Source organism: Macaca thibetana, chromosome 10 (genome assembly GCF_024542745.1).
Source record: "Macaca thibetana thibetana isolate TM-01 chromosome 10, ASM2454274v1, whole genome shotgun sequence".
NCBI classification, from domain to species: Eukaryota; Metazoa; Chordata; class Mammalia; order Primates; family Cercopithecidae; genus Macaca; species Macaca thibetana.
The window spans coordinates 23,058,017-23,085,388 of NC_065587.1; the positions used below are offsets into that span (position 1 = coordinate 23,058,017).

Here is a 27,372-nt window from a genome sequence, read left to right on the forward strand (position 1 = left end):
GTGCTACTGTTTGGCAGCTGTATCTCACAATTAAGTGCCATATTCTGCATAACCCAAATTGTATTGCATATGAGGATTTTCAGTGACATTCATTGGATTAGAAAGTACTTCAGCATTGGCTCGTTGTTTATTGGTCAAATGATCTGTGGAAGACCAACTTTGTTGTCATTTCAATAAAGCTGGGCACTTAGAAGCTAGCTGTGTCTTATGGAAGGCTTGCTGACGCTTCTTCATCCAGGAGCCCAGCTTAAGTGCCAGGGGCCTGCAGAGCAAAGGGAGGAGTATGTAAATATTTGATTTTAGCCCAAGCCAGCATCCACAACAGGAGGGTGTTTCCTGGGAGAGAATATTGACACCAAGGGCAGCATTATTTACATAATTATCCTCTTCTCTACCAGCTACATTTATGTCCCCTGACAGCACGTAGCACAGAGTAAAGGGTAAATGGTGCCACGTAATACTTGCTGAATTATATTATATTACTAAAGTATACACATACATCCTGAATTTTCACATTGGTACTCTGTTTTATGGGGGAAAAGTCATGGAAAAGTAGAGCTAAGCTAGCCAAGATATTTTGTTAACAGAGCTCACCTGCAAGAGGACAGTTTGCTATAATATTTTTATTTAATTGCTTACTGGTGCTACCTCATTGATTTAAGCCATGTATCAGGTTATTCTTCAGAAGATGAAATGTTACTACAGAACAGATGTCTTGAGAAAAGTTGATCAATCATGAAGGACTCTATAGAACATTCAGTCGCTTAGTAATACCAGGATAGAATTTTTTATATAGCATATCCCTAGAATTAACTTAAAACTGCGCCATGGTATATAATTTGGGGGAAAAAAATGTGGTCTGGTGCTTCAATCACATAAAGGAAAAATAATCTTGAGGTTTAGAATAAGACCTAGAAATTAATCATTTTTTGAATGTATGTGGCCGATTTGAGAAAGAATCTTTGCTCACACGCAGCTTTTTGAAAGTGGGATGAGTTGAAGCTGGTAAGTTGAAGCTGACAAGCAATGGTGGTGGCACCCAGTGGGACTGATCCAGTGATGTCTGGGCACCACCGTGTGAAGACAAGGACAGCAGTGAAGAGGGAAGAGCCCATGGGAGAGGCTACTTTGGCCTTTGACTCAGTAATTTAGTTTTCATAAAAGGGGTCCCCGTCGTGTTGCACTGACTTTCTTCTCTTAGGAGGCAACTTGGTTAAAACTGTCTTGCAGATTCAAAAGTGGTCAATACAGCACTTATTAAAGAACAATGGAAAGAGAGAACTAACATGTATTAAGCCCTTCAGTCTCACCTACTAAGCATGGAACATAAACTGCCTTGCTCAGTCCCCACAACCGCACAACAGTCCTAAGATGATGTCGCCTTTTTTTTTTTTTTAATCATCTTGTAAGCACACCAACACTGGGGCTTCAGGTTTACAGAAAGGCTCTTTTCCCCAGACCGTACTTGTGGTCTGCCTCTGCTCTCTGTGGTGCTTTGTTATGTGCCTTCTGCAGTAGACTGAGCCCTGAGGGCTCACTGCTATGCACCTGTTCCAGGCTTTTCTGGGTCAGCTCAGGAGTATTTTGGTCTTCTGCACACATCACCTTGGAAGTGGACCTGTGTATTTAAGTCACTGATGTATGCTGCAAGCTCCTGGTCCACCCCCACTCACTCACTCCTGAAAATAAACATGCTAGTATATTGAACTCACTAAGTAAGGCAAAGCCTCAGTAAGACTCACAGAAATCATCAATAATAACATGGGTTGCAGTGCCCCCACCTCTCATCCCAGTTTATTTATTTCTTTATTTTTATTATTATTTTTTGAGACAGAGTCTTGCTCTGTCGCCCAGGCTGGAGGGCAATGATGTGACCTCAGCTCACTGCAACCTCTTCCTCCTGGGTTGAAGTGATTCTCCTGTCTCTGCCTCTCTAGTAGCTGGGATTACAGGCTCCCACCACCACGCCCAGCAAATTTTTGTATTTTTTAGTAGAGATGGGGTTTCACCATGTTGGCCAGGCTGGTCTCGAACTCCTGACCTCAAGTGATCTGCCCACCTTTGCCTCCCAAAGTGCTGGGATTACAGGTGTGAGCCACTGTGCCCGGCCTATTTGATTTTTTTTAGAAATAAGATCTTGCTATCTTACCCAGGCTGGTCTCCAACTCCTGGCCTCAGGTGATCCTCTCACCTCGGCCTCCCAAAGCTCTGAGATTATAGGCATGAACCACTGTGCCCCGCCTCTCTTGGCTCTTTAAAAAAATAGTTTATTTTCCCTTGTTTACCAGAACAAGTCTTGATTTGATTCCTGACTACACCATTTAAACTGTGAGGTGTAGTCATTTGTGGAAATTGAAGTCTGTATGTATAGGATTTACCTCCAAATATTTGGTAATTACAGATCATTTTTGCTGTTGCATCACTTTTCGTATCTCCCTTCTATTGAAAATACCTCAGTTAATAAACAGTACAGGTCCACTTGCGAATATCTGAAGATAACAGGAGAAAGCTGAATTTCCTTGTCATTTTTTATTGTGCCTCACCACATCAAGGGAGTGTGGTGATGGTGTTATGAGAACCCTTACGTATTAAAGGCTCACTATTGATTTGATGTGAATAGAATTTGGTATTTAATATGAAATCTGAATAGTGTAATTTGAGGCAGAGCAACATACCTATTAAACTTTAGAGCTAGGAAGTAACTTGGTCTGTGGAAGGAGGGTTTACAGCAGGGGAATACTGCGGCTTTTGCTAAAATGATTTCAAATTTTCAAATATCTGAATTAAACACATGAGATTGTAATTTTCTTCATGTATGTCTGTGATGTCGTTACACAACAGTCAATTTTAATGAAAACATAAATATTTAAGTCACAATTTCTCCTTTTCAATTTTTCTCATCTAGAAGGAGCTGGCAAACAGCCCTGACTGTCCCCAGATGTGTGCCTATAAGCTGGTGACCATCAAATTCAAGTGGTGGGGACTGCAAAGCAAAGTAGAAAACTTCATTCAGAAGGTAAAAATCTGCTGAAAACGTGGTGACTTAGATTTAGGGTAAGATCGGAGCTAGCTATTATTAATGGGATATCTTCTCTATTGTTACTTTTTTTCCCTCCTTTATGATATGAAAATTATTGTCCCTACATAATTCATTTCAGCCCTTCTTTATACCTTGAAGCAGCAAAGACAGATGGCAGCAGAGGTTTTAAGGGACTTTCTTTGGGGACAAGCACAACAGCTTTTCATTCAAAGTGCTTACCTTATGATTTGCCCAGGACTTCTGTAGAGAACCCTTTTCCCCCACACAGCACGTCCCCAAGAGGACCTGGTGTTCTGATCCTGGCTGGAGGGAGAGAGCGAGCCCAGCTTGCTGAAGGGCTCCTCTGCCCCAGCTCAGCTGGACCCTTCCCCCTACCCTCCATATCTCTCAGAATATATATGTGTGCCTTGTGCTGTCACAGGGGCGGGATGTCTTCTTTAGAGGTCCTTAGTGAAAACAGGCACACTCTGAACTAAGGTACACAGTCTGATGATCCAAATTCTACTTGTTTCTTTTTTATGTCTTCTTTATTAAAGTGAAAGTAACATGGGCAGTTAGATCTAGGAGGAGGGGAGAATTGGAATTTTATAAATGCACACGGTTGTTACTACCTAGGAATGTTGAAACGTTTCCTTGGTATTTGCTTTTCCTGTAGGGTGAATATTTATTCTGTTATTATTATAAAGAAACCCTCATTATATCTCAGATCTCCACAATTAGTAGTGTCTGTTTCATAATAACTTTTCTATTTTTAAACTATAGCTGCTGTAATACTTTATAAGACAAGGATCTCAAAGTGCTGGAAACTTTGATTATTCATGGGCCTGCTTGCAGTTGGCCCACAGTAGGCATTCTGTAAATATTGGTATTCTTCCTTCCTCTTGGATCATAATCATAGATTACCAGTCCAGTTCTGAAAAAATGGAAGTCACACATGTAATTGATAAAATCCTTTCTATTCATGGAAAAATATTTTTAAGTTGAAGGTTGTCCAGAAATACTTACTGTTCCATGCAGTTTTCTCTCTTTTTGGGAAAGTTGAATAAAACTTAAATAATCCTGCAATTGAAACCACATTATATACATGGTTTTTAAATATATTTATAATAGTGGCAGCAACGTGTTATGTAGAAAAATTAAGGGAGAGTTTGTAATGATTCTTAATTTAATAAAAGAACCCAGGACTCTTTTCTTTCAATGCATTATTGTATTCCACTTCATAGTGCATGTTAAGAATGACAATATATAGTTTTATAGCAGAAGAAATCTAGTTGACCTTTGCTCATTGACATTTAAAAAAAGGTAAAAATAAATCAGGCCCAGCAGGAATGTGTTGGATTAGGTCATACACACCACATTTTTTTAATTTCTACTAGATCATGACACCTTTGCCTGGGAGATTGTTTACCATTTCACAGGGAAAGGTTCTTTTTTTTTTTTAAATTTTGCTCTACACAATGATAATAAAATGGAATTATGATTTCCACAAATCTACAGAGTAGTCTTTTTGAACCAAATGTGTAAATTTCATGGGTTAATTGGAACATGTAAAGTTAATGTGTCATTAATCTTAAGTTTTTGTCATCTTATGCTACTTTTTTTCTTTGCTTTAAAAGCAAGAAAAACGGATATTTACAAACTTCCATCGCCAGCTGTTTTGTTGGATTGACAAGTGGATCGATCTCACAATGGAAGACATTAGGAGAATGGAAGACGAGACTCAGAAAGAACTAGAAACAGTAAGACTGGCTGTTCTATGGCAATTCCCTAATTTTCCCTTTTCTAAAACTGTATACATGCTTGTAAATACAGAGCTAGAATTAGGAAGAGTGTTATTAAAAGCCATTCCGTATTCTACTTATTCTCATCAAAATGGAGTTTCTTAGACACTGCTATTCCTTCACATATTCTGATCTGTCTTTTGTTGAGCAGATTGCGTGAAGGTAGACTAGAGTTTTCTCAGTCTAGAATTTGTTACCTGTTAAATATCTAATGCTTCTGTATTCTTTCTTACACACAAACTCTAGTTCTCTATGTTGGTTCCTGGTTCACAGTCCTTTTAGACACTTTGCCAGACTAAGTTGCTTTTGGCTCAGTTTGTATCACAGCAAGTTTACAAATGTTAACACGATAAGTCCTAGTTCGCTTTTTTTGTAGAAAAGGTAAGGCTAGTGGTATTGTTACTAATTCTGGAAATGCCTCCTCTGCTTCTCCCAACTAGCAGTGAATCTTTATTTCTTCCTAAGCTTTAGGCAGATTCAGGTGATCCTTGGGCAAGAGGTCAGCATGCCACAGTTCAGTGTTACAGCCCATCCCAGCTGCTCACCACCACTAGTGGGCAGGGCCGGCAGCCAGTGGGCGTCTCCTCTCTCGTCGGGATGGATGCTTCCCTGGCTTCCTCTTGCATGTGTCTTGTTTTGTTTTTGCCCTGGGCCATGTTTGTCTTCAGTTGGCAGTAAGACCCCACGGGTGAAACGAACCCAAGGAATGTCCAGGGCCTGCTAGTGGTTTCCATGTGGTCATCTCAAGTCCTGCCAACAGGCCCAGTTTTGGAAGCCCTGCAGGTGTGAGCATTTGACAAACGCCTGTGTGTGAGGCAGAAACTCCATTTAATCACAGGAGAATGGCAGCAAATCAGATTCTTTGGCACAAAAGGAAACCTATTTTTCTGGCACATAGCATCGTAAAGAATCTGTTTAAAGTTGCTTACTTTTGGTGATTACAGCAGATCTGCTTCTAATTAGTTTTATATAAACCTTCTGAGAGGACTAAGACATATTTTCTTTATAAGGCAATAAAATATTTTAACCTTATCTTATACATAAAGTAAACTATAGGCAGACTCCAACTTATGAATGGATTTTGTTCCAAAAAATTTTGATTGTTTGAAATTTGGAACATATTTTATAAATTAGGGTTTGGTTTCTAGACTAGCCAGCAGAAGCCTCTTTGACTCCAATTTCTCATACTAATATTAGGGCTCTGAGTTCTGGATATAGGGAATAGGGTGATGAAATGGCAAGAGCGGAAGATACCCCCCTCACTTCCTTATTTTTATTCTAGCCACAGGCAAAACATTTAAATAGGCAACAGCAGGTCATGGGCACTTCCTACCTTTCTTTCCAGACCTCTCTCCCACTTCTGTGTTCCCTTTTTCAAGAGTCAGGTGCCTTTCTCTGACTCTATAACAAGCACCCCCCTGGCCCTCGATACCCTATCCAGTTTTAGTCCATTTGCCTTGTCTGGTTTCACTCCCTCCAAGTGCCCAAGTCTCCAGGAATACCTGCCAGCTCTGCCTTCAGCCCTTCCAAGCTGCTGGTGGGTGTCCACTGAACATGAAACAGAAGCAGCAAGAGACAGCCATCCACACTAAGCTCATGATGTAGCACTGGCATTTTCAACAAGGATTTACCAACAGCTCAAACCCTTGGGAGAGAGCCCTTCTCTCAGTTTTTAATTTTTATACTGAAGAACTGTGTGTCACATAGGGAAGAGTAGTTACCATTGACCAGGTGATAAATATAGCCCTATCTGGTTTGGACTCTGACCCCTACCTATCTCTGGACCCCTTGGACAGAACTTGACTGAGATTTCTTCCCCCAGGGAAGTGCTCTTGCTTCCCTAACAAGTTCTCAGCCGCACGATACCTGAACACAGAATGGTCCCAGCATCAACACGCTGTGACCCTCTGCTGTGGAGCTGGTGACTCTTGCTCTCAACTATGGCAGTGGGCCTGCAGGTGCAGCTGCTGCTCCATGCAAATCAGTTATTTGTGAGCTGGAAATTGCACTCCTGAAGAAGGTGTAAGATAGAGAAGTAAAAGGCCAATTCCTTAGACAGTGTCACCATTCTTATACCCACATTGCTGAAACTGATTAACCCCCTCATAAAGCTAGTAGAAAATCTATCATTGCTTCACAGTGAGGGTACATAGCAATTGCTTTGTCAACTATCTCAAAAACATTTTAAGACAAATTTCACCATTAAGTGCTGCATCTTAACGTTGAATCCCATTTAAGTTATTTTGCTGTAGGTCATTGGGGAGTGCTTGATTCCACATCACAGAATCAAGATGCTGCTGCTTTGAGTCCTAACAGTGGCTTTGTGAAAGCATCCTCAGAATCTGGGCAGCGTCAAGCCTGCAGGCCAAGAATGCCTACCCGGAAAGCACCTGCCTCTTGAAGAGGCATCCCATTTTAGAGTCCTCTTTACCATGCTTTTTCCTTGAGGTCCTGACCCCTGACACCTGATGATAGATTTTAATGACGTTATAATGCTCTTAATTCGCAAATATTTTAAGAATTGGATTTCTTTCAAATGGGTTTTTGCCCTGGAGAGAATTAGTATCTTGAGAGGTTAGGCACACGAGGAATGCCCCTGCCTATGATCTGCAGGGAACTGCCCTGGGGTTGAGGCTCAGCGGCTGAAGGAGGACTTTAGGTTAACGTTTTACCTGTTTGTTCTTAACTGGCACTTCTGGTACAGGGGTCGGGGTGAGGATGTGTTGAGTTTTAATGCATTTATTGCATTTGTTTGTTTTCTGTTCATTTGGTTTTTTGTTTTCTCATTGAGTTGTGTCGCTTGTCTGGAGGCTATTGTTATGAATGCCTGTCCTTTCTAATACATCTGTGTGCCCTTCATGGTTTGCCATACATTGTTTCTGTGCTTGCCTTTTCTTCCTTTCATTCTCCCTCCTTTCAGTAAACTTCCTTTAAAGGACTCCGCTGAGAGACCCTGTTCTCAGAAGCAGCAGAGAGGTGTGGCCCACACCCTCATGGCTTCCTTGTCTGGCCTAGGGACTATACAAATGTGGACCACACCTTTGGGACGTTTTTTCACGTATTGGCAAACAATTTATTTACCCATTGGCTGTTTTTCATAATTTTTTATCAGTCTGCAGGCTTTTGTTTTTTACATTTAAGGATAGATAAACCTTTTTTTGTGCTAAGAAAAGCCTTTTGCAAGAATGTCTTTAAGCCAAGGTTATTTGAGGGGCCTCAGAACTTCATTCTTAACGTGGATATGGTTATAAACAGTCAGCCATCACTTCATAATTTCTTCTAGATCTTTTTTCTCCCCTTGCTTACTAACCCCTATTTAGAGTCTGATTTCAGCAGCTCACAATTTTATTTTACGTTTAGATGCGTAAGAGGGGTTCCGTTCGAGGCACGTCGGCTGCTGATGTCTAGATGAGTCCCCTGTAGGGTCAGAGACAATATCAAACTGTGTAAGTGAAGACCTGGGTAAAAAGATGTTTCAAAACCTGTACCTTTTGGTGATGGGCAGTTAACTTGCTGAGCAGAAGCTCTAAGTGTTAAATGTGGTTTTATTTTTAGAATTTAAAAGATAAATATTTTAGAAATTAATAGTGAACACTTATTATATAGTCTTTAAAAATTTTACCTGTGGACCAGGTTGAATTTAGTAATCCTGGGTTAGTTTTTAGTGTTATGGGTTAGAACCCAGCTGCCAGGTGCTCTTACTCATCATGTAGCACATTGTCCTAGAAGCTAGCTGATTTTTCGATACCGAGTTAATTGACCTGGTTCTTTGTAGAACCATTTGTGGTTAGTAAGGAAATATGTAAAATCACTTGAGATCAAATAAAGATTCTCTATCCCATACCATACGAGCCAACCTCAATAATTTGTTTTGGCTGTAATATTTTCTGTGCACCAGAAAGTCTTCCTTGGTATTTCATCTTCAGTTATTACAGTTAGCTGTACTCTGTGTAAATGCACTTTAGTTTTAATTTATGGTGTAAAACATTTCTGTGGTCTTATTTCTTTAAAACATTATATGCCCATATAACAAATTTTCCCAGAGATGCAAAAAAACAGGAAATCAAAATCTCCCTCACAAATTGAAACCAGTGTGAGTAAACAAAAATCGACAGTGTGCTGTATCATTTGTTTATATTGAACTATGATGTTTATTAGAAAAAGAACGAGATGTAACACTCTCCTCCCTCCACTGTGGTTCTTTGCTGCCCCACATGAGCTACCCGCTCTTTTAATTTTTGAACATTGGGATGAATGAAGTGTTCAATTGTGAGAAAAGCTAGTTGTGCCAAATAAGAATGAAGTAACTCTTCCAAGATTCCCCCAAAATACTTTTAAATTCCATGTTCATTAAAAAAAAAAAATAATAAGTTATTGTTACTTTTGTTAAACTCTCCTAAGTTTTTGTGATTTATTTCTGCCTCGACTTTATTTTCCCCTCTGATGAGAATATATTGTGGCATTAGTAGTAAGACCAAACTCTTTTTAAACAGATGAAAATTGTAAGATGCAGTAGTTGGGGTACATTTTCTGCCAAAAGTTTTGATACATTGAGAAATTTTTTTTTTTTTGGAAAGTGTGTTTGACAAGCTGCTGTCTAACATTTTCTGTCTCTATTTTAACACATTTTGCACTGTCTTTCACTTTTCTTACAGTTACGTAATCAAGGTCAAGTGAGGGGAACAAGCGCAGCCAGTGATGAGTGAAGAAGAATCTGACCAGTATCTTGCAGTGTTGACGTTTCCCAGATGTGTGCTTGTGATGATACACACACAAGCACAGGTTCTCCACCACGTGTGTATATATGTATGTGTGCATATGTCTGTAGCTGTATATAAAGCGCATGTAGAGCTACAGATCCAAATACACACATTTGTGTATATATGTACATACAGACATACTGAAGGGATTAGTACAATTTCTCCAAAGTACTGTACCTATCTTCAGCAAGAATGCAAAAGAAAATATTTTCAATATATATACCTGGAACAGATTTTAATAATTATCAGAGTAATACCATTAATGGACAAATTGACTGCAATGTAATACTAGCTGGTATGTTTCATAAATGTCAAGTTGTGGACCAACATATATAGCCTTTTATTATTTTTCTCTTCTTTTAAGTCAGTTTCTTATAAATTTTTATTTTAGTCCCATAAGCAGTAGACTCCCACAGAAAATTTCTTCAAAATTTTTTGGTATTCCAGGGAATCTGGGGTGTAAACTCTGAATATATTTATAACTATTTATTTCTGGATGGTCATTATCTTGTAGCCAAATTTGACAATATAAGGTAAGGAGCAAAGTTACAGGCCAGTTTTTACTTGTTTGCCCTGAGGGAAAAATCCTTAGAAAAAAATTCTGGTTTTTATTGGATTTTTATATTTTAAATTTCAAATATTTTTCTACATCAAACCTAGCAAAAATGGAGATGACGGTTTCTGATTTATAATAAACACTAGACAATTTTCAGCCTCCTGTTAGGCAAACACATTGATGGAGAAATTAGTCTTAATAGGATTGTAGGCTGTGTAGAAAAGCTAAAAGTATAGCACTTCACGGAGTCTTGTTTTGAAGATGACAGTCTGTAACTACAGCTTGGAAACTATGCAAATGGTCTAGATTCCTCAGAGCTCACATGATAGGATATAGTTAGTGATGACATTTTGCTCTTCTTGTGGAAACACACACTTCAAGGGGGAGATGGTGACTTTGAGATAGGAACAGTTTAAGATGCAGTGTGAGTCTGGCCTGTGCGGTGAGGAGGCCCCGCCAGGAGGCTGGGGGACCTCCGACTGTGGGATGTGCTCTCAAGTAGGATGTCATCAGAACAGATCCTGAATAGGCATCATGAGAATGCTGGTCAGAACGGGCTGCCACTTTTTTTTTTTTTTTTTAAAGGAAGGAACAATAGCTAGGTTAGATTTTTATCAGCTTTCTCTGTCTGAATCCAGTTTTTCCCCTGTCAGTCCTGGAAGCTTGAATAGAATTATATTGTTGAAGCCTTCAGGTCACAAACTGTCTTTTTTAACCTCCTGTCCCTCCTAAAACACGCCAACCCCTGCAGTCAAATCACATTAGTAATCTGATTTGCTGACAGTCCTGTCCTGCCTGCTCCTTGTTTTCCCACATGTCCTGCATCCCTCCCCCACTGGAGTGATTTCAGTGAATCAGACAAGGAAGGATGTTTAGGATCACTACTGCATTGCAATACCCTGTTATCCTCAGCAACAAAACCCACATTTCATACATCCTTTGTGTACTCAGGATAAAGACCGATGTTTACTCTCTGGGCACTGTTGTAAGATAGGTTTTGTCAGAGCATAATCATTGTCTGCAAAGTGTTTGGTGCGAGGAAGATTATTGCTAATTTTGTGAAATAAAGAGTCTAGCCCTCTCCTTTTAATGAACTTAACTCTCGCTGGCATCTGTAGTATCATTGGGAGCTTAGGCACACATGGAAATGAGAGCCCGGCGCATGGATTTTAATGTTTTTCTAACAACTGTGGAGATTTGAGGGAATGTGTGGTGAATGTAAAATACCTAGTTTACTTGGCAGTCTCTTGTGTAAATTACAGTAAAACAAAGTAAATGAAATTTAAACAAAAAATAAATTTGATCACAAAATGCCACTTGTGTGCTTGAGTGGTTGTTTCCCTGAGCCACTGGTTCGGAACACCTCAGACCACTACTCTGTTTTTCGAGAACTCTGTCATTGGCAGCACTGCCACTCTGGGAAAATTGTTTTGTTTTAATTGCAAATTCTTATTCTTGAAATGTACCTGTGCCACACTAAGTGGTTACGTTTGGTTTCTTAAGTAATTTTCTGTCTTTAAAAGCTAAGCAGTAAACTAAAGGATTACATGTTATTAGTCTCAGCAGTTTTCAGAAATTATTTTTAAAGGGGAAAACAGGGAAAACCCATCGTATTTTTAAAGCACTTAGTAAGGATTTTGCCATTTGATTCTGATTGTTTGAAGATTAGGTCTTTTTGGTGCGGGGTCACCTTTTACCTCTCCTTTTAGGATTTAGTCCTTTCCAGTCTACTTTTTTGTGCGTGTCACAACCATATTCTTGTGGTTCTGGCTCACATTGTAGAACTGCTGAACATAAGGAGAGGTAGCCAGCTCGGCTCTATGGTTGGATTTAATATATAGTGTCATATGTTGGGATATCTTACTGGTTTGTTTTCTGAGGTAAGTTTCTTAGTGTTGTGTTTCAGACATTGTGTTTGCGTTTACGGTGACACTATCATTCATGCACTTGGCCATCCGAGCATGGATACAGTGAGCCCTCGGTTCTCTCTGCCAAGATGAATAAAAGCAGTGTACATTCCAGCGTGGGAGACAGACATGTGGACAGGTAAATTACAAGGCAGTGTGATTAAGAGTAGAGAGTTGGTTGAGAGAGATCTTAGACACCATCCTCATTGTATAGATGAGAAAGCAGAAGTCGCCAAGGCAGCCTAGCAGCTGGGACCCAAGAAGCCTAGGGTGCCAGTCCTTGGGCAATGTGGGGTCAGGCATACCCGGGGCCCTCCTGGTTCCTGGCTGAGTCTTGGACTTCTTATCTCTCAATGGAGGCCATGATGCCCAGCTGTAAGGTGGTCAGGGTCACTTGAGACACTGTGTCCTGTAGCACAGTGGGGTGATTCTTCCCTCCTGTTTCATTCATCTACCAAACGGCCTCCTAATTGATCTAAAATCACTTGGATCTTTTGTCCTTGTGGACCTAACACTTGGCTTTTAAAGTTTAACTTTCTGTCCCCTCTTCAACTTGCTAAATTGAAAAGTGTTGCAGCCCAACCTCCACAGATCTTCTCAGGAAATAAGAGACATTTGTTAACATTTGTTTTGTACCTTTCCTCTCAGCAGCTTAGTTGACAAGGGCAGTGTGTGGGATTTCCTGTTCTTGCTCATTTGGAAGGAGAATGTTCTTTGTTCTTAGACCCTCAGCTCTCATGTGAGAGCTATAGAATGTTGCGAGGTGGAGTTCTGTGGATACAGAAGGAATGTTTTCAAGTTAGACTCACTGCCAATGTTAGGATTTGGGACTTTGCATGATTGGGAGGGAGAGGGAGTGCTGGAGAATAGGTTAAAAGTTGTCCCGCTGAGCTTGGAGCATCTCCTGCCAACCTGGAGTGCTTCCCAGGAGCCCTGCCAGTGTCACTTGGGGTTATGTTTTCTGATTTGGAAGCGTTCAGCAGCAGCAGGTCTCTCCAGAACTGGTTCTTCAGCCGATTGCCCTGGGAAAGTAGAGATTGCAGCTCTTCTAAAGCTGCCTCTCACAGAAGTTCCAAGGCCAGGCTGAATATTGAATGCAGTACTCAGCAGCTGGGACATCTGATGCTTTGGTGACCATCCCTTTCTTCCATCCAAAAGGGCCTCCACTGGAAAGCATCTATTGTTTTAAAAATATTTTAGGACTCATTTTTACTTCCCCCACTCCCTCAAGATCACGTACGCTCCCCAGTGAGGGTTACAGCCTCTTAGGAGGAATCACTGCTTCATGATTTCCTCAGGCATTTACATTTTTCTCTTCTGTTGACTTAAATCATGAACTAAATTTGTCCCTGGAGGAAAGAAGAATGCTTCCTCCATTCTAGGCTCTTCTCATTGTACCCAGACTGTGTCTTCAGGACGCTCATCTCTTGTCAGTTCTGTTATGCTAGAAAGAATGATTTGAAAAAATTGAGCTCGTGTAAACCTGTGCCCTCCACCCTGTGGGGGAACCCATGTGGGGAGCCTTTGAAAATATCACTTATCAGCTGGGTGTGGTGGTTCACGCCTGTAATCCCAGCACTTTGGGAGGATGAGGCTGGCGGACCATGAGGTCAGGAGTTCAAGACCAGCCTCACCAATATAGTGAAACCCCATCTCTACTAAAAATACAAAAAAACAGCCAGGCATGGTGGCGGACACCTGAAGTCCCACCTGCTTGGGAGGCTGAGGCAGGAGAATCGCTTGAACCCGGGAGGCAGAGGTTGCAGTGAGCCAAGATTGCGCCACTGCACTTCAGCCTGGGCAACACAACAAGACTGTCTAAAAAAAAAAAAGAAGAAAGAAAGAAAATATCACTTATCTACCAGTTGTCTTTCTGTGGCTTGGGTTTGGTGTGCTCTCTGTTCAAAGGACAGGGTAAATTGCTAAGAGAATTCCCATTCTCTCTTCCGGGAAGATCATTGAGATGACTGCCTTCTCTCCCCTTCCCATTCTTCAAAGCTTTGGCGTCAAGTGGCACTTCCTGTAGGAGGCCTTAACTTGGAATGACTCCCTCTGCAGCAGTCCACACCCCTCATGTGACTCATATATACTATGCGTTGGTTAATAGATGTCATCTTTAGATCTCTGTATGTTTTGTGTCCCAAAGAGTTTGGGAGCTCCTTAGAGGTAGGAGCCACAGCTGTGCCCCCAAGTAACTTTCCCTGATGGAAACTGACTCTGAAAATCGCTCCTTTTTACCTATAACAGATATCTGCCTGCCCTGTGCCAAGGCCCCCTTTGAGTCCTGGGGTTCAAGCAGAGGGAATAATAACCAAAAAGTCAGTAAGATGTAACTTCTGCCCTCAGAATTGAAGCCTACCAACTAGCAGTGGGAAGTAGTAGTTTTGGTAGCTGATTGTACAAAATTCGATGAGAACAGAGGAGGGAGCTCCAAGTCTGCATTTCCCTCCTTGCTTTCCAGGCACCTAAACCAGAGGCTTCAGAGACTGCAAACTAAATGAATCTAAAGCAAAACTCTTTTTAGGCCTTCCTCCTTCCCAAAAATGTACTGTCTGCATTTACTATCAGTTAACTGTATCACTGGCTGTGCTGCCCAAGCCAGAAATCCTAACTGGCCCCTAAGTCTAAAAAACGCCCCCAAATGACTGAAATCCTGCCCCTTTTGTGTGTCCTGGTCCAGTGCAGACTATGCTCTGATGCACCGTCCTCTCATCTAGGGTGGGGTCTGCAAACTTCCTGTAAAAGATTTTAGGCTTTGTGGGCCATATGGCCTATCACAAGTTACTCAGCTCTGCCCTCACAATGCAAAAACATCCATAGAAGACACATAAATGAACACTGTGCCTATTCTAATAAAACTTTATTTACACAAAGAAATGGCAGGCTGGATTTGACTGGAGAGGCCATGCCTTGTTTGCCAAGCCTAGGTGTAGGGCATTGTGTGGATAATCAGGCTCTGCCCGAGTTAGCTTTGGTGCTGTGCCCCTTCTGGAACATCTGCATGACTTCCTGAGGCCCAAAAGACTACTGCAGCCAAAGCCAGTGTCCTGCCATTCTTAAAGTGAAGCCAATGAGGCTTATCAGTCTCACTGCCTATACAGGGTCAGTCACAGGTGGAAGGAATCAAGCTGATTTCTCTGCTGCCCTAAACATGCACATTGACCACAGAAATAGCTCTAAGCACCTGTTCCCCCACCAATATGCACAGAAAGCTGAAGGGCAGAGCTATGATGGGTTAACAAAAGCAGTTGATATATGGAATAGGATGAAGATAGGCCAGGTGTGGTGGCTCACAGCTGTAATCCCAACACTCTGGGAGGTCTAGGCAGGCAGATCACAAGGTCAGGAGGGAGTTGGAGACCAGCCTCACCAACATGATGAAACCACATCTCTACTAAAAATACAAAAAGTAGCCAGGCGTGGTGGCACGTACCTATAATCCCAGCTACTCAGGAGACTGGGGCAGGAGAATGATGTGAACCCTGGAGGAGGAGGTTGCAGTGAGCTGAGATGGCGCCACTGCAATCCAGCCTGGGCGACAGAGCAGCAAGACTCTGTCTCAAAAAAAGAAAAGAAGATAATTCTGATTAAACTCTTCTCAACTGACATAATTTCTCTCTACATCTGTTGTCCAGAAAATGCTATCTGTGGCTGTTAAACTAAATCCTACACTCATAAAAAGGCTCATAGACATCCTGTACTTTTTTCACAATTGAAATACGACTCCCTAGATGCCATTGCTAACGCCTTAACCTGGGCTTGGGGTCATGGCTTTTGATGGGATGTGCTGTGCCTGTGCCAGGCCTTTGCCTAGAAAATGAGCCCAGAGTTTCTGCGAATCAGTGACACTCCACCTTGGGTTGAATCTGTTTACTTCTTGGATTTCTAGGAAGCAGTAAAGCGCCGTGACATGCTTCCGCCTTGTTGATCCTTTATATATTCTGACACCACCTGCTCATCAGTCGATAGCAGAATTGCCTTGCACTCCAGACTGAGGGAGGTTCATGAAGTAGAACGAAGGAGTGGCCTCCTGTGTTTGTTAATATATGTGCTAAACAAAAGCTTCACCTCTGGGCATCCCATTGCATGCTGGCTCTCTGCAGCCCAGAATACTGATGCCACGGTGTCAGCACCGCCTCCACTTTCCCATGGCCTGGGGAGTCCCTGAAACAACTTTTCAGCCTACCAAGAGGTGCTGCGAGTGCTCCGCACCCAATGTGTCCTATAGCCTTCTCTCCCAGTGTCATTCTAAGAGAGGTGCTGTGTAGGACAAGAGACTTCTCCCAAGTGAGGCTGGAGGGAGGCTCGGGATCAGGCCCCGAACAGCCATGCATAGACATCACTCAGTCCATTCATTCCCTTAAATCAGAGTTCTATAAAGGGCTGGATAGTACATATTTTTTGGCTTCGTGGGCCATACAGTCTCTGTTGCTCAGCGCTGCCTAAACTACTCAACGCTGCCTTTGTGGTGCGAAAATAACCATAGACATTACCTAAATGGGCACGGCTGTTTCAACAGAACTTCACACAAACAGGCAGCAGGCCAGATTGGCCCAGGGGCCACAATTTTCCCAAATCCCTGGTTTAAGATTCTTTTCATAGTTATTCCTCTTAACATATCAGATTGCAAACAATAACAACAGTACCAACCAGCACTTAATAGCACCTACTGTAAGTCAGGTACAGCACATCATTGGCCTCTAATCTTCACAATCACCCTATGAAGTGGGTGCTGTCACTATCCTTGTATGCTTGAGGAAGCTGAGGCCCGGATTAATATATATTTGCCCCACGTTTTATTAGTAAAAGTGGTGGAGCCAGGACTGTCATCCAGGGGCCTCTCCAGAGTTGCTCATCCTACTGCCCTGTCTTTGAGAACTGCAAAGCTCCATGCTTGTGGCATTCAGCAAGGGGCGACCCTAATGACAAAAATTCTGTTATGGACACCCTAGGCTCCCAAACACCCCTTAGGAGTAAACTTCCATGGCTGATTCTTCCCAGAGCCAAGAAAACGTTTCTTCCTAGACAGTGTTGCGCATCCCCTCAGTCTTGGTGTCAGGAATCCCCATGTTGCATTTTACATCCAACCAAGTCACCATACTCAGGCAAGGCTTCCTGCCATAACTCCTCATTCCCCCTTCCCACCCCTCATCCTTGGTTTTTGCAGTGGTGCTGGGAGGCTTGAGGGTTTCAGGGTCTCCTGTATCCATGCCTCCTATTGTAAGCCGCCTCGGAGTACTTAGAGGGCAAGGTTTAATGATAATGAAATGCGGAGACAGGAACTGTGCTGCAGCAGGGTGAGAAATCAGAATACCTGCCCTCCCTCTCCTGCCACAGCCAGGCAGGAAGTCTCCAGGCCTGCCAGCATCCAGAAGGGAGCGCTGTGGTTTTGTTAGCGTGGGGGGATCGTGGGTAGACGCCTCCCTTACCCCCAGAACTGTCTTCAGTGTTTTACTTGACAAGAGAATCTTACTAAAACTTTTTGTAAGGCACAAGGCCTCAAGAACCCTTTCCATATGTGACTGCCCAGTGGTGCCTTCTACCACTGGGGATCAGATTTTTTCAGTTTGGCATCTCACGGCCCATGAGCTCACTCCCCTTCCTCGGCATGGTGCGTGCCAGAAAGCCCATGTGGGAGTGGGGGGTGTATTTCAGGATTCCTCCTGGCCTCTTCCAACCCGACAGGCTCAGATTTTCCACTTGTGCGATTGAGGTCAGCGCCTGCATTCCTGCCGGCAAGCTCCCTGCCTCAGGCGGGGGCTTCTTCCACTTGCCCTGCGATTCACTCTCCACGTTGGTCCTCTGTCCCCGCAGGTTGTGCTGCAGGGCACCAGTATCCTTGGGGATGGGGGTGGTGGGTAGGAGGGGAACTAGGCAGCCAGGCCAGCCTGGCTCCGGGCCACCAAGAGGAGATGGCCTCTGTCTGCTTGGGCCTTCATGGGAACAGGGAAGAGACCTCTGGCCGAGCAAGGAACAGTGGGATTGCTGTTGATTGGGAAGAGTTTTGTTCCGTTACTTGTCAACCTATCTCGAGAATGTGCAGCTCGGTGGTCGTGACTGACGTTGCTGCTGGGGCTTTAGCATCCAACACCTGCATTCCAAGCCCACTGCCTCCACGTACCAAGCAACGGACCCCCAAGTGATCGCAGCCCCCCTGAGCCTCCGTGTCCTGCTGGTGGAACTCAAGGTCATTATACCAACACAGAATGTGGCTGTGCAACAGGAATGGCCACAGTGATGCATGGAAATCTCTGCAACACTGGGTTTGCCTCTTGGTTGGTCTGTTATTCAGCGAGGGTGACCAGCCATTCTGGTTTGCCCAGGATACAGGGTTTCCTGGAAGGCTGGACTTTGGTGCTAAAACCAGTACATTTCTGGGGGAACTGGAAGAGTTGGTCACCCTATTGTGAACCCCAAATGTCAGCATTCATTTAAAAGCAAATACTAGGGCTGAACCAACATTGTATAGGAAACAGGCAACCTTGTTTTGGAACCCCATGTGTCCCAGACCAACTGCCTACTTGAGTCCTAGCAGGGCACGAAAGTTCCCAGGGTGGGGGTGGGGAACAGGTTACATGGAAGCCGTTAGGCGTTATGCGAGGAGGTGCTGGCCAGGAGGTCCCCGCAGCGCTTTCCTCAGGCAGGATGATGGAGGAACAGTGAATTCCTCCTCTGTGCTATAGTGCCTCATTCCTTTATAGCAGCACCCTGAGGAGTGAGGAGTTACCGCCCTCCCATCTCCTTGAGCACACATAGGTCAAGAAGCTGCTGTCAGGCTGGGCCCATGCCTGTAATATCAACACTATGAGAGGCTGAGACGGGAGGATCACTTGAGCCTTGGAGTCCGAGACCAGCCTAGGCAGCATAGCAAGACCCCATCTCTACAAAAAAAATAAAACGTTAGCCGGGTGTGGTGGCACACACCTGTAGTCCCAGTTACTCAGGAGGCTGAGGTGGGAGGATAGCTTGAGCCTGGGAGGTTGAGGCTGCAATGAGCCAAGATTATACCCCTGTGCTCCAGCCTGGGCAACAGACCCCCTGTTTCAAAATAAAAGTATTAAAAAAAAATTAAAAAGCTGCTCTCAGCTGAAAAGAGTCAAGAGCTTCTGTAACCAAAGATCCCTTTCCAAAAGGAAGAGAGAGCACATCATTCTATCTTTGATTTCAGAACACAGACAAACCTCTCTGGAACCAAGAGGCGCAGCCACTGTCTCCGTCTTTGCCTAGCTGTTGGCGCTCACCACCAGACTGCAACCATGATAGCCTTCCAGGTTCTCTGAGACCAAAGCCCACAGTGTGTCCTGTAGGCCCAGAGTCCTTTTCCCTGTTCTTCATCCTTCATCCTCAGCCCCAGGGCCATGTCCTCCAAGAAGCCTCCTTGGACCTCCCGACTCGACCAGCCTCCCTCCTGGGCACCGCCAAGCTGGGAGCTCTGTGAGGACAGACCCCAGGAGTGCAGGGCACTGGCCACGGTAGGCTCGAGGCCTGCCCATTGCCTGCCACAGACTAGCCCATGCTCAACAGACCTGTTTTGAATGAATGGAGTGGAGAAGCCCAGAATTTAACGGCTCTCTTCCTATACCTTTCCCACTGATCACCAGGCAGCCTCCCTGTGACCATTAACCATTTCCCTGGCCCTGCCTGGAGCATGACCCAGGCCCCACCCCGATCGGAGTCACTCTACCTCGATTCCCTCCCATCCTTTGCGGGGAAATATTTCTGTTTTATGACGAACTCTGCTACTCATTTCTCTCGCGTTATCTTAATGAATTAACTGGGTCGTTCCTCTGGCCCCCCGGAGTTTATGAGCTGTACAGCAATATCTGCGATCTTAGTCAACCCCACACAGTTGTTGTGCTGGTTCCTATTACAGTAATTGGCATAAACTTTATTCTTTTGCAGAGAGATTTTTTGGCCCGCTGAGACTGCATAACCATCTGCCATAAATTGAGACTAGTACGGCTTATTTTGGTGAATGCAAAATTGGATCTCATTCTTTACTCTGTGGCTTGATTCAACTTCCAGATGGTTAATCCACATGAAGTAATAGGAATGCACCACAGCTCTGCTTAGCTGAAGATGGAGACGTAATATTTATTTGCTGGTGTGGAGGCCTCTGAACGCTGCCCTGTTGGGATGTCAATATATAACACAGCAGCACAAAAATGTCAGCTTGTTCCACAGGAGCGACAGTGTTCCTCCGAGTTGCCATGGGGGACCCCCGGATGTCATTTTTTTTGTCTGCCCTTGACCTAATCTCAAGAGGTTTTGTCCTCTCCTGGGCTGTTTCTTATCAGTTCTGTCTGCCCGCGTAGCTAGCTTCACATCTGCTTTGACTTTAGTGCCTGTGACATTTTCATTAATAGTTTTCCAAGGTTGAGCCTTTATTCCAAATATCCTGCAGCTCACGGAAGCCATAGCTCAGCTGTGCCCAGCTGGGGGCTGCAGGGAAATTTGGCCTGGCCATATAGGCAAGCTCGGACCTCTCCACTCAAGCTAATCAAATCCTTTTTAATTTTTACTTCTCCTTGCACTGGCCTGCTGTGCTGGGAATGCTCTGAAGCAGATCTAGGTGAGCAGATCTGGGGTCTTAAACCTCACCAGCACTTTTACTCCGGGGAGCCTTGGCTGCCCTCTCTGCCTGGATTACCCATCCTTTGCCAGCCAACCTTGCCTGCAGAAACTCCTCTGGATTTCAGAGTCTGTCCCAGGGAAGATGAGGACTCAGGACTTCCTCTCTGTCCTGACCTGGCCCTGTGGATTCCGTGTGTCTGAATCAACTGGGGAGTGTGTTAAAAATAGAGACTCTTGGGTCTAAGGGGCACCAACCACAACGCTTTGCCCAGGACTGTCCTGGTCTTAGCACTGAAAGCCCCACCTCCTGTAGAACCCCTTAGATTGGGGGCAAACTGGGACAAGGGGTCACCCTAGCTGGGCCCACCTACTGATCCAGACCAGTAGAACAAGAACTTCTGAGGACTCAGGCCTAGAGACCTGCATTTTAATGTGTTTTCACGTGTAATTCTGATGGTGATTCTAAAAGCCGTCAGCCACAGGTGCCTGCAGGATCCATGCTGCCTCCCTCCAGTGCCTGGTACACAGTGGGCTTAGCGGACATTCTTATGATGTTAGTGCACAGCCCCATCATCATGTGCTTACAGCGTTTGTCTCCCTCTGCCCAGGTCCCTTTTCTGTTCTTAGTTCCCAGCCCTGTGCCTGGCTTGCAGTTGCCACTCGGAAAAGACTGACTGGAGGAATAATTGGATACAAGCAGATATTCATGGTAGAGAACAGGACACACAACTCTTTGCCACACACTTTTCCAAAGTTCTGGGGCGGACTTCATTAGAAATGAGATCACGGAAATTCTAGTAGGGTGGGCATCTGATCTAGGCTATTTTTTCAAAGGACCGAAAACCTTGAAAGTTTCAAGATGGAACAGTTAAGGAATTAGATCTAAGATTTGAAGACAGAAAGGACTAGAACGTGAATGTTCTGAGATGGAATTGCTCTCTCTTTCGTAATCATCATGGGAGCTTCTGTTGGCAGAACAAATAAGAAGCTGGACCCCTTATACCTGATTCATGAAGTTCAGCATCCCTGAGTGCTTTCGAATGTTTAAAGTTTGAAGCTCCTCCAGTGCAGCTGTGCATGAAGGTAGACTCAGGTGTGAGGTCTCCAGGCCGGGCAGTGGGAACTGGGAAATAGGCCAAGCCATGGGGAGGGAGTGGGAAACTGTCTGGGTCCAGCAGGATCCCAGTACCATGATCCTTCACTCCTCAACTTAACGCAGGGCTCACCCAGGTCCTCACTATCTCCCCATCACTCCAAGTTGCCCTGTTGCCTTGAGCAGCAGATTTTGCTACCTCTGTTCCAGTCTGTGCAGTGAAGATGAAAAGACCCTCCTCTTGAGGTGAGGCTTCAAAGTGGGTGCAAACATACAGGAGTATTTGAATGGGCTTTATCCATGAAACACTGCAGTTGACCCAGGGGCCTAGACCCACACCCTGCCCAAGATCCTTTTGTTGGCAAGAGAGAATGGAGGCGAGGAATAGAGCCTGCAAATGGAAAAGAAGCCAAGTGACCCCTTAACAAGGGATCGAACCCACTGGATTTAATGGCAGTCATCATACTTGTTCAAATGCGTGCACTAAAGGTCCAGTGACAGGCTTGGCAGAGAGCCCTGGGCACCGGTGAGCTGGAGACCTGGCTCAACTTCCTGCTCTCTGACTGGGTCAGATGCACCTCTCGTGCCCACACTGGATGCATCAGTGGATCCTGTTGGCTCTGACTTCAGAATCTGCCCAGGGTCTGACTCTTCTCTTCTCATCGCTTCTGTTGCTTCCAGCCTGACCCTGTCTGGCTGCCATCCTCCCTCCCTGGATTGTTGCTCAAGAGCTTTCTAACTGGCCCCCTCCCCTCCCACAGAGGAACCACAGAGATTCTTCTAGCCAGACGTGGTGGCTCATGCCTGTGATCCCAGCACATTGGGAGGCCAAGGTGGGAGGATTGCTTGAGCCCAGGAGCTCAAGACCAGCCTGGGCAACAAAGTGAGACCCCATCTCTACAAAAAATTTAAAAATTAGCCAGGCACAGTCGCATGTGCCTGTGGTTCCAGCTACTTGGGAGGCTGAGGTGGGAGGATTCCTTGAGCCCAGGAGCTTGAGGCTGTAGTGAGCTATCATTACACCACTGCACTTCAGCCTGGGCAACAGAGTAAGACCTTGTCTCAAATAAAAGTGGGGGAGATTTTTCTAAGTATCAAACAGGTCACATCCTCCTCTGCTCAAAGCTGTCCCATGCAACTCATAGTGAAGTGCAGGTTCCTTACTGTGGCCTTTACAGTGTCATCCTCTCCCCATCTTCCAGTCCCTCTCCCCACTCCAGCCACACTGGCTGTCCAACACACCAAGCAGGTCCCCTTAGCCTTTGCACTGGCTGTTCCTGCTGTCTGGAATGCTCTTCCACCAGATCTCCTCCGCACAGCTCCCTCCCTTACCTCACGTAGGTTCCCAAATGTCTCCTCTACGGGGAGCCTTCCTGGACCACTGTTTAGGCCCTGCTCCCATTTCTCATAACTCTTAATTATTCACAGCACTTATCTCTACAGGCTGTGTGTGTGTGTGTGTGTGTGTGTGTGTGTGTGTGTGTGTGTGTGTGTTGCTTGTTTCCCCACTGGACTAGAAATTCCATGAGAGCCTAGTTTGCACTGTCCTCAGTACCTGGAACCAGGCTTGGTCCATCCTAGATGCTCAGTCAGCTTCTGCAAATGAGGAACTCCACCGTCTCTCCCATGTTAAAATAGGCCAGCAACTCTCAGTGAACCACACAGTAGTTGCAAAGATCACATAAAGCTGAACAGGGTTGTCCAAATATAATGATGGCCATTAGCGTCTCTCCACCCCAGAGCAGTGATTCTGAAGCATTCTGTGTAATTGGAGCACAATTAAGCATATGGCAATGTTTCTACCGGGCCGGAGATCTGATTCTGAGCTTTCGCAACACGGTTTCTTTCTTGTTCCCAGTAACGTCAAGTCCGGATCCACCGTCAGGCGGGCTCTGTGGTCTAGATCACAGGAGAATACTGGGGAAAGAGAATCCTGCTGAAAGGATTTAATCTGAAGACACTGGGTCACATATTCAGGGATGATTTCCTGGATTTTGCAGGCAATGTAAATAACAGCAAGAGGATTCCCGCTGTGTGACATGAGGTGCAACCTGCCGGGCTGGAACAGGAAGCTGCCCAGGCTGGACTGCTATGGATGCACCAGGCAGGGCCCCCCGATGCAATCGATGCAGTTGGCAGAGCTGCACCCCACTCCTCCCTGTCTCACCCATGCCACACCACCCACTGGCCTCACTCAGTCTTCCAGGAGTGCCAGGCACTGTGCAAAGCCTTCTCAGGGTAGCAAGGGTTTAGAGGCCAACAACAGAGATGAGGATGAAGATGCCAGCTACCACCCAATTCAGTCATGGAGTGAGATTTCTTTCACGGTACAAACCGTGGCTCCCCGACTGAACTGTGAAATTCCTGGGGGTGAAGTCTGCATTTGAAGCAGCCAGCCTGTGGCAACTTGGAAGTCATCTGTGGCATCTCATTTTTATAGATGAGACCACGAAAGGAGGAAGTGAAGTGTCTAGTGGGTCAGGGTTGGAAGCAACTTAGATGTTCATCTGTGGGGAAATGGATAGATATAATAAGGGATACTGGGTGGGCACGGGGCTCACGTCTATAATCTCAGCACTTTGGGAGGCCAAGGCAGGAGGATCGCTTGAGGCCACGAGTTTGAGACCAGCCTTGGCATCAGAGTGAGACCCCCGTCTCTACAAAACCTAAAAAAACAAATTCGCCAGGTATGGTAGTGCATCTGTAGTCCCCCCTACTTGGGAGGCTGAAGTGGGAGGATCACTTGAGCCCAGGAGTTCGAGGTTATAGTGAGCTATGATCGTGCCACTACACTCCAGCCTGGGCAACAAAGTGAGAACCTATCTCTTAAACTTTTTTTTAAAAGGGATATTTGTAAAATGGATTATTATATAGCAATGAAAAGGAGTGAGTTATCACCACATTTACCAGTAAGGATGAATCTTAAAAATTAATATTGACCAAGAAAAGAAAGTTGCAGAGGAGCCACAGTTGGTAATATCATTTATGTTCATTTTAAAAACCATTTACCCACGGCAGTGCTCTTTGTTGTTCTTGGATATATACATGCGTGTACATAAACGGGTGGCAGATAGCCTGGAAGAACAAAACTATGTTAAATACAGGATGGCCCATGTCTGTGGCTGTGAGGAGGGGAATTGACTCAGTTTGAGCGACTGTCTAGACCAATGATGATATTGAGCCTCTCACAGACAAGTGTCCTTGAGGGAATCAATTCATTCCTGTGTGCCTGCCAATTAAAATAAGTGCGTAAGTTTCCCAGTGTCTCCCAGCCTGCAATGAACACAGCCTGGGCCAGGGGCCCATGACTCCCAATCTGCTTCTGTCCAATTCATGGGACTTCTGCATTAATAAAATCAATATCCTAGGAGAGCTTTCTTAGCCCCCAAAAAATTCTCTTCTGAATCTTGAATATAAAAGTCCACTCCCGAGTGCATTCTCCTGTCTGCCTGGAGATCCGGTGTGTTCTTTGGTTTATGTGGAACATCACCGTGTCTGCTTGTTTTTGCTGTTATGTCTTCTTGTTCTTGCTAAGGGAGGCTGATTCAGCCTTAGCACACCTGCTCCTTCCTCAGAGGCCTCCTTTGTTCTTCCATGATCAAACTTCTTTGGTTCTTTTTTTTTTCCTTCTCTCCATCCAACCCCACTTACCTTGAACATCATCTCTGTGCCATGACCTCTGCTGGGTGGGATCCAGACGGCAGTACAAGACAGTTCCTCCCCTCAAGGGACTTAAAATTCAGTACTCCCCTCCCCCAGGCCTAGCAACAGGGTAAGGCAGGGTCAGCCGTGAAGGAACAGGGATCTCCAAAGGGAGGTCTATTTAGAGAAGAAACTTTCTTTCTTTCTTTTCTTTCTTCTCTTTCTCTCTTTCCCTCCCTCCCTCCCTCCCTCCCTCCCTCCCTCCCTTCCTTCCTTCCTTCCTTCCTTCCTTCCTCTTTCTTTCCCTCCCTGCATCCCTCCCTCTCTCCCTCCTTCCTTCCTTTCTTTCTTTCTCTTTCTTTTTCTTTCTTTATTTCTTTCTTCCTTCCTTCCTTTCTTTTTCTTTCATTTTTTTGCTTTCTTTCTTTCTTTATTTCTCTCTCTCTCTCTCTCTCTCTCTCTCTCTCTCCCCCTCTCTCTCTCTCTCTCTCTCTCTCTCTCTCTCTCTGTCTCTCTCTCTCTCCTTCTTTCTTTTTTTTTTTGAGATATGGTCTCACTCTGTAACCCAGGGTGAGTGCAGCAGTGCAGTCACGGCTCACTGCAGCCTCAACCTCATGGACTCAAGCAGTCCTCCAACTTCAGCCTCCCAAGTGCCTGGGACCACAGGCATATACAACCATGCCGGCTACTTTTAAATTTTTTAAACATTAATTTAAAATTTAAAATTAATTTATTGGCCAGGCGCTGTGGCTCACGCCTATAATCCCAGCACTTTGGGAGGCCGAGGTCAGGAGATAGAGACCATTCTGGCCAACATGGTGAAACTCCGTTTCTACTAAAAATACAAAAATTAGCCAGGCATGGTGGCACGTGCCTGTAATCCCAGCTACTCAGGAGTCTGAGGCAGGAGAATCGCTCGAACCAGGGAGTCGGAAGTTGCAGTGAGCCAAGATCGCACCACAGCACTCCAGCCTGGCAACAGAACGAGACTCTGTCTCAAAAAAAAAAAAAAAAAAAAAAAAAAATTGTAATAATAAATAATGTATTATTATTATTTTAAGGACACGGGGCCTCACTATGTTGCCCAGGCTGGTCTCCAAACTCCCAGACTCAAGCAATCTCTCACCTTGGCCTCCCAAAGTGCATGCCTGGCCCAGAAGCTTTCATAAAGACCATCAACAGCCAGGCCTGTGTGCAGAGGAGCGTGGGCCGAAGCGGGAGGGAAGTGGAAACTGCGTCGATGAGCAATGGCGGAAGGGCCTGGAAAGCAACATTCCATTTCACAGAGTGGGGAGCGCTGTGCCTGTCTGCAGCCCTCAAGGATCCAGTCATGCGGGTTTTGGGGAAGGAGGGCCCCAGCTGGAGTCCACACAGGTTGAGACAATTAGGGGGATAATTTGGGCTGAGTCATCTTGGTGGAGGCCGAGACGTGGGTGTTGGGTGGGTGTGGGCTCCATCAGCATAATTGCTCCAGACTTCTGGTTCTCTTTGACATAGCACTGAAAGAAGTTAATCCACCACTTGAAAAGTGTTGATTCTCCTGCTGTAGCTTAACATGAACAGCAAAATCTGCCTGAACCTGACACCAGGGTGACCTAGTGAGGGTCCTGTCCCAGGGGCGGGAAAACAGGCCAGTGCTATTCCTGTACCAAGCCTCAATAATGCCTTAATCTGGAAAATGGGGACAAGACCATATCCCATTAATTCTAAGAGTGCATCTCTTCCCTCATTGTAACATCTCTGAAACTGTGATGCGGTTTACAACTGATGGTGTCTTCGATTTGGTGAACTATGATGATAAGAAGAGAAAAAGAGAAGAATCGCTACCAATTATGGAGTGCTTACTCTGTGTCAGGCACTGTGTCTGTGAACTTTACAATGTAATCCTCTCATCAACCCTAGGAGACGGGGCTTCATATTATGGATGGCAAAACCAGGGTTCCAAGGTTGATTCACATGCTCATACTGGTCACAGTCAGTATGTAGGGAACGCAAAATATGCCGAAGTGTTTGCTTTTG

General features: G+C 44.8%; 1 protein-coding gene across 1 annotated transcript in view; it reads left to right on the forward strand.

Annotated features, from left to right (window-relative positions):
• The window catches only part of PITPNB (phosphatidylinositol transfer protein beta), a 68,334-nt gene extending 56,881 nt beyond the window's left edge, over positions 1 to 11,453 (forward strand). Inside the window, exons 9-11 of the mRNA XM_050806853.1 lie at positions 2,906 to 3,016; positions 4,657 to 4,779; positions 9,477 to 11,453. Coding sequence (XP_050662810.1) covers positions 2,906 to 3,016; positions 4,657 to 4,779; positions 9,477 to 9,527 — 285 coding nt within the window. The 3' untranslated portion in view covers positions 9,528 to 11,453. The remainder of the gene's footprint in view (positions 1 to 2,905; positions 3,017 to 4,656; positions 4,780 to 9,476) is intronic.
• The last annotated feature ends 15,919 nt before the right edge of the window (positions 11,454 to 27,372 follow it).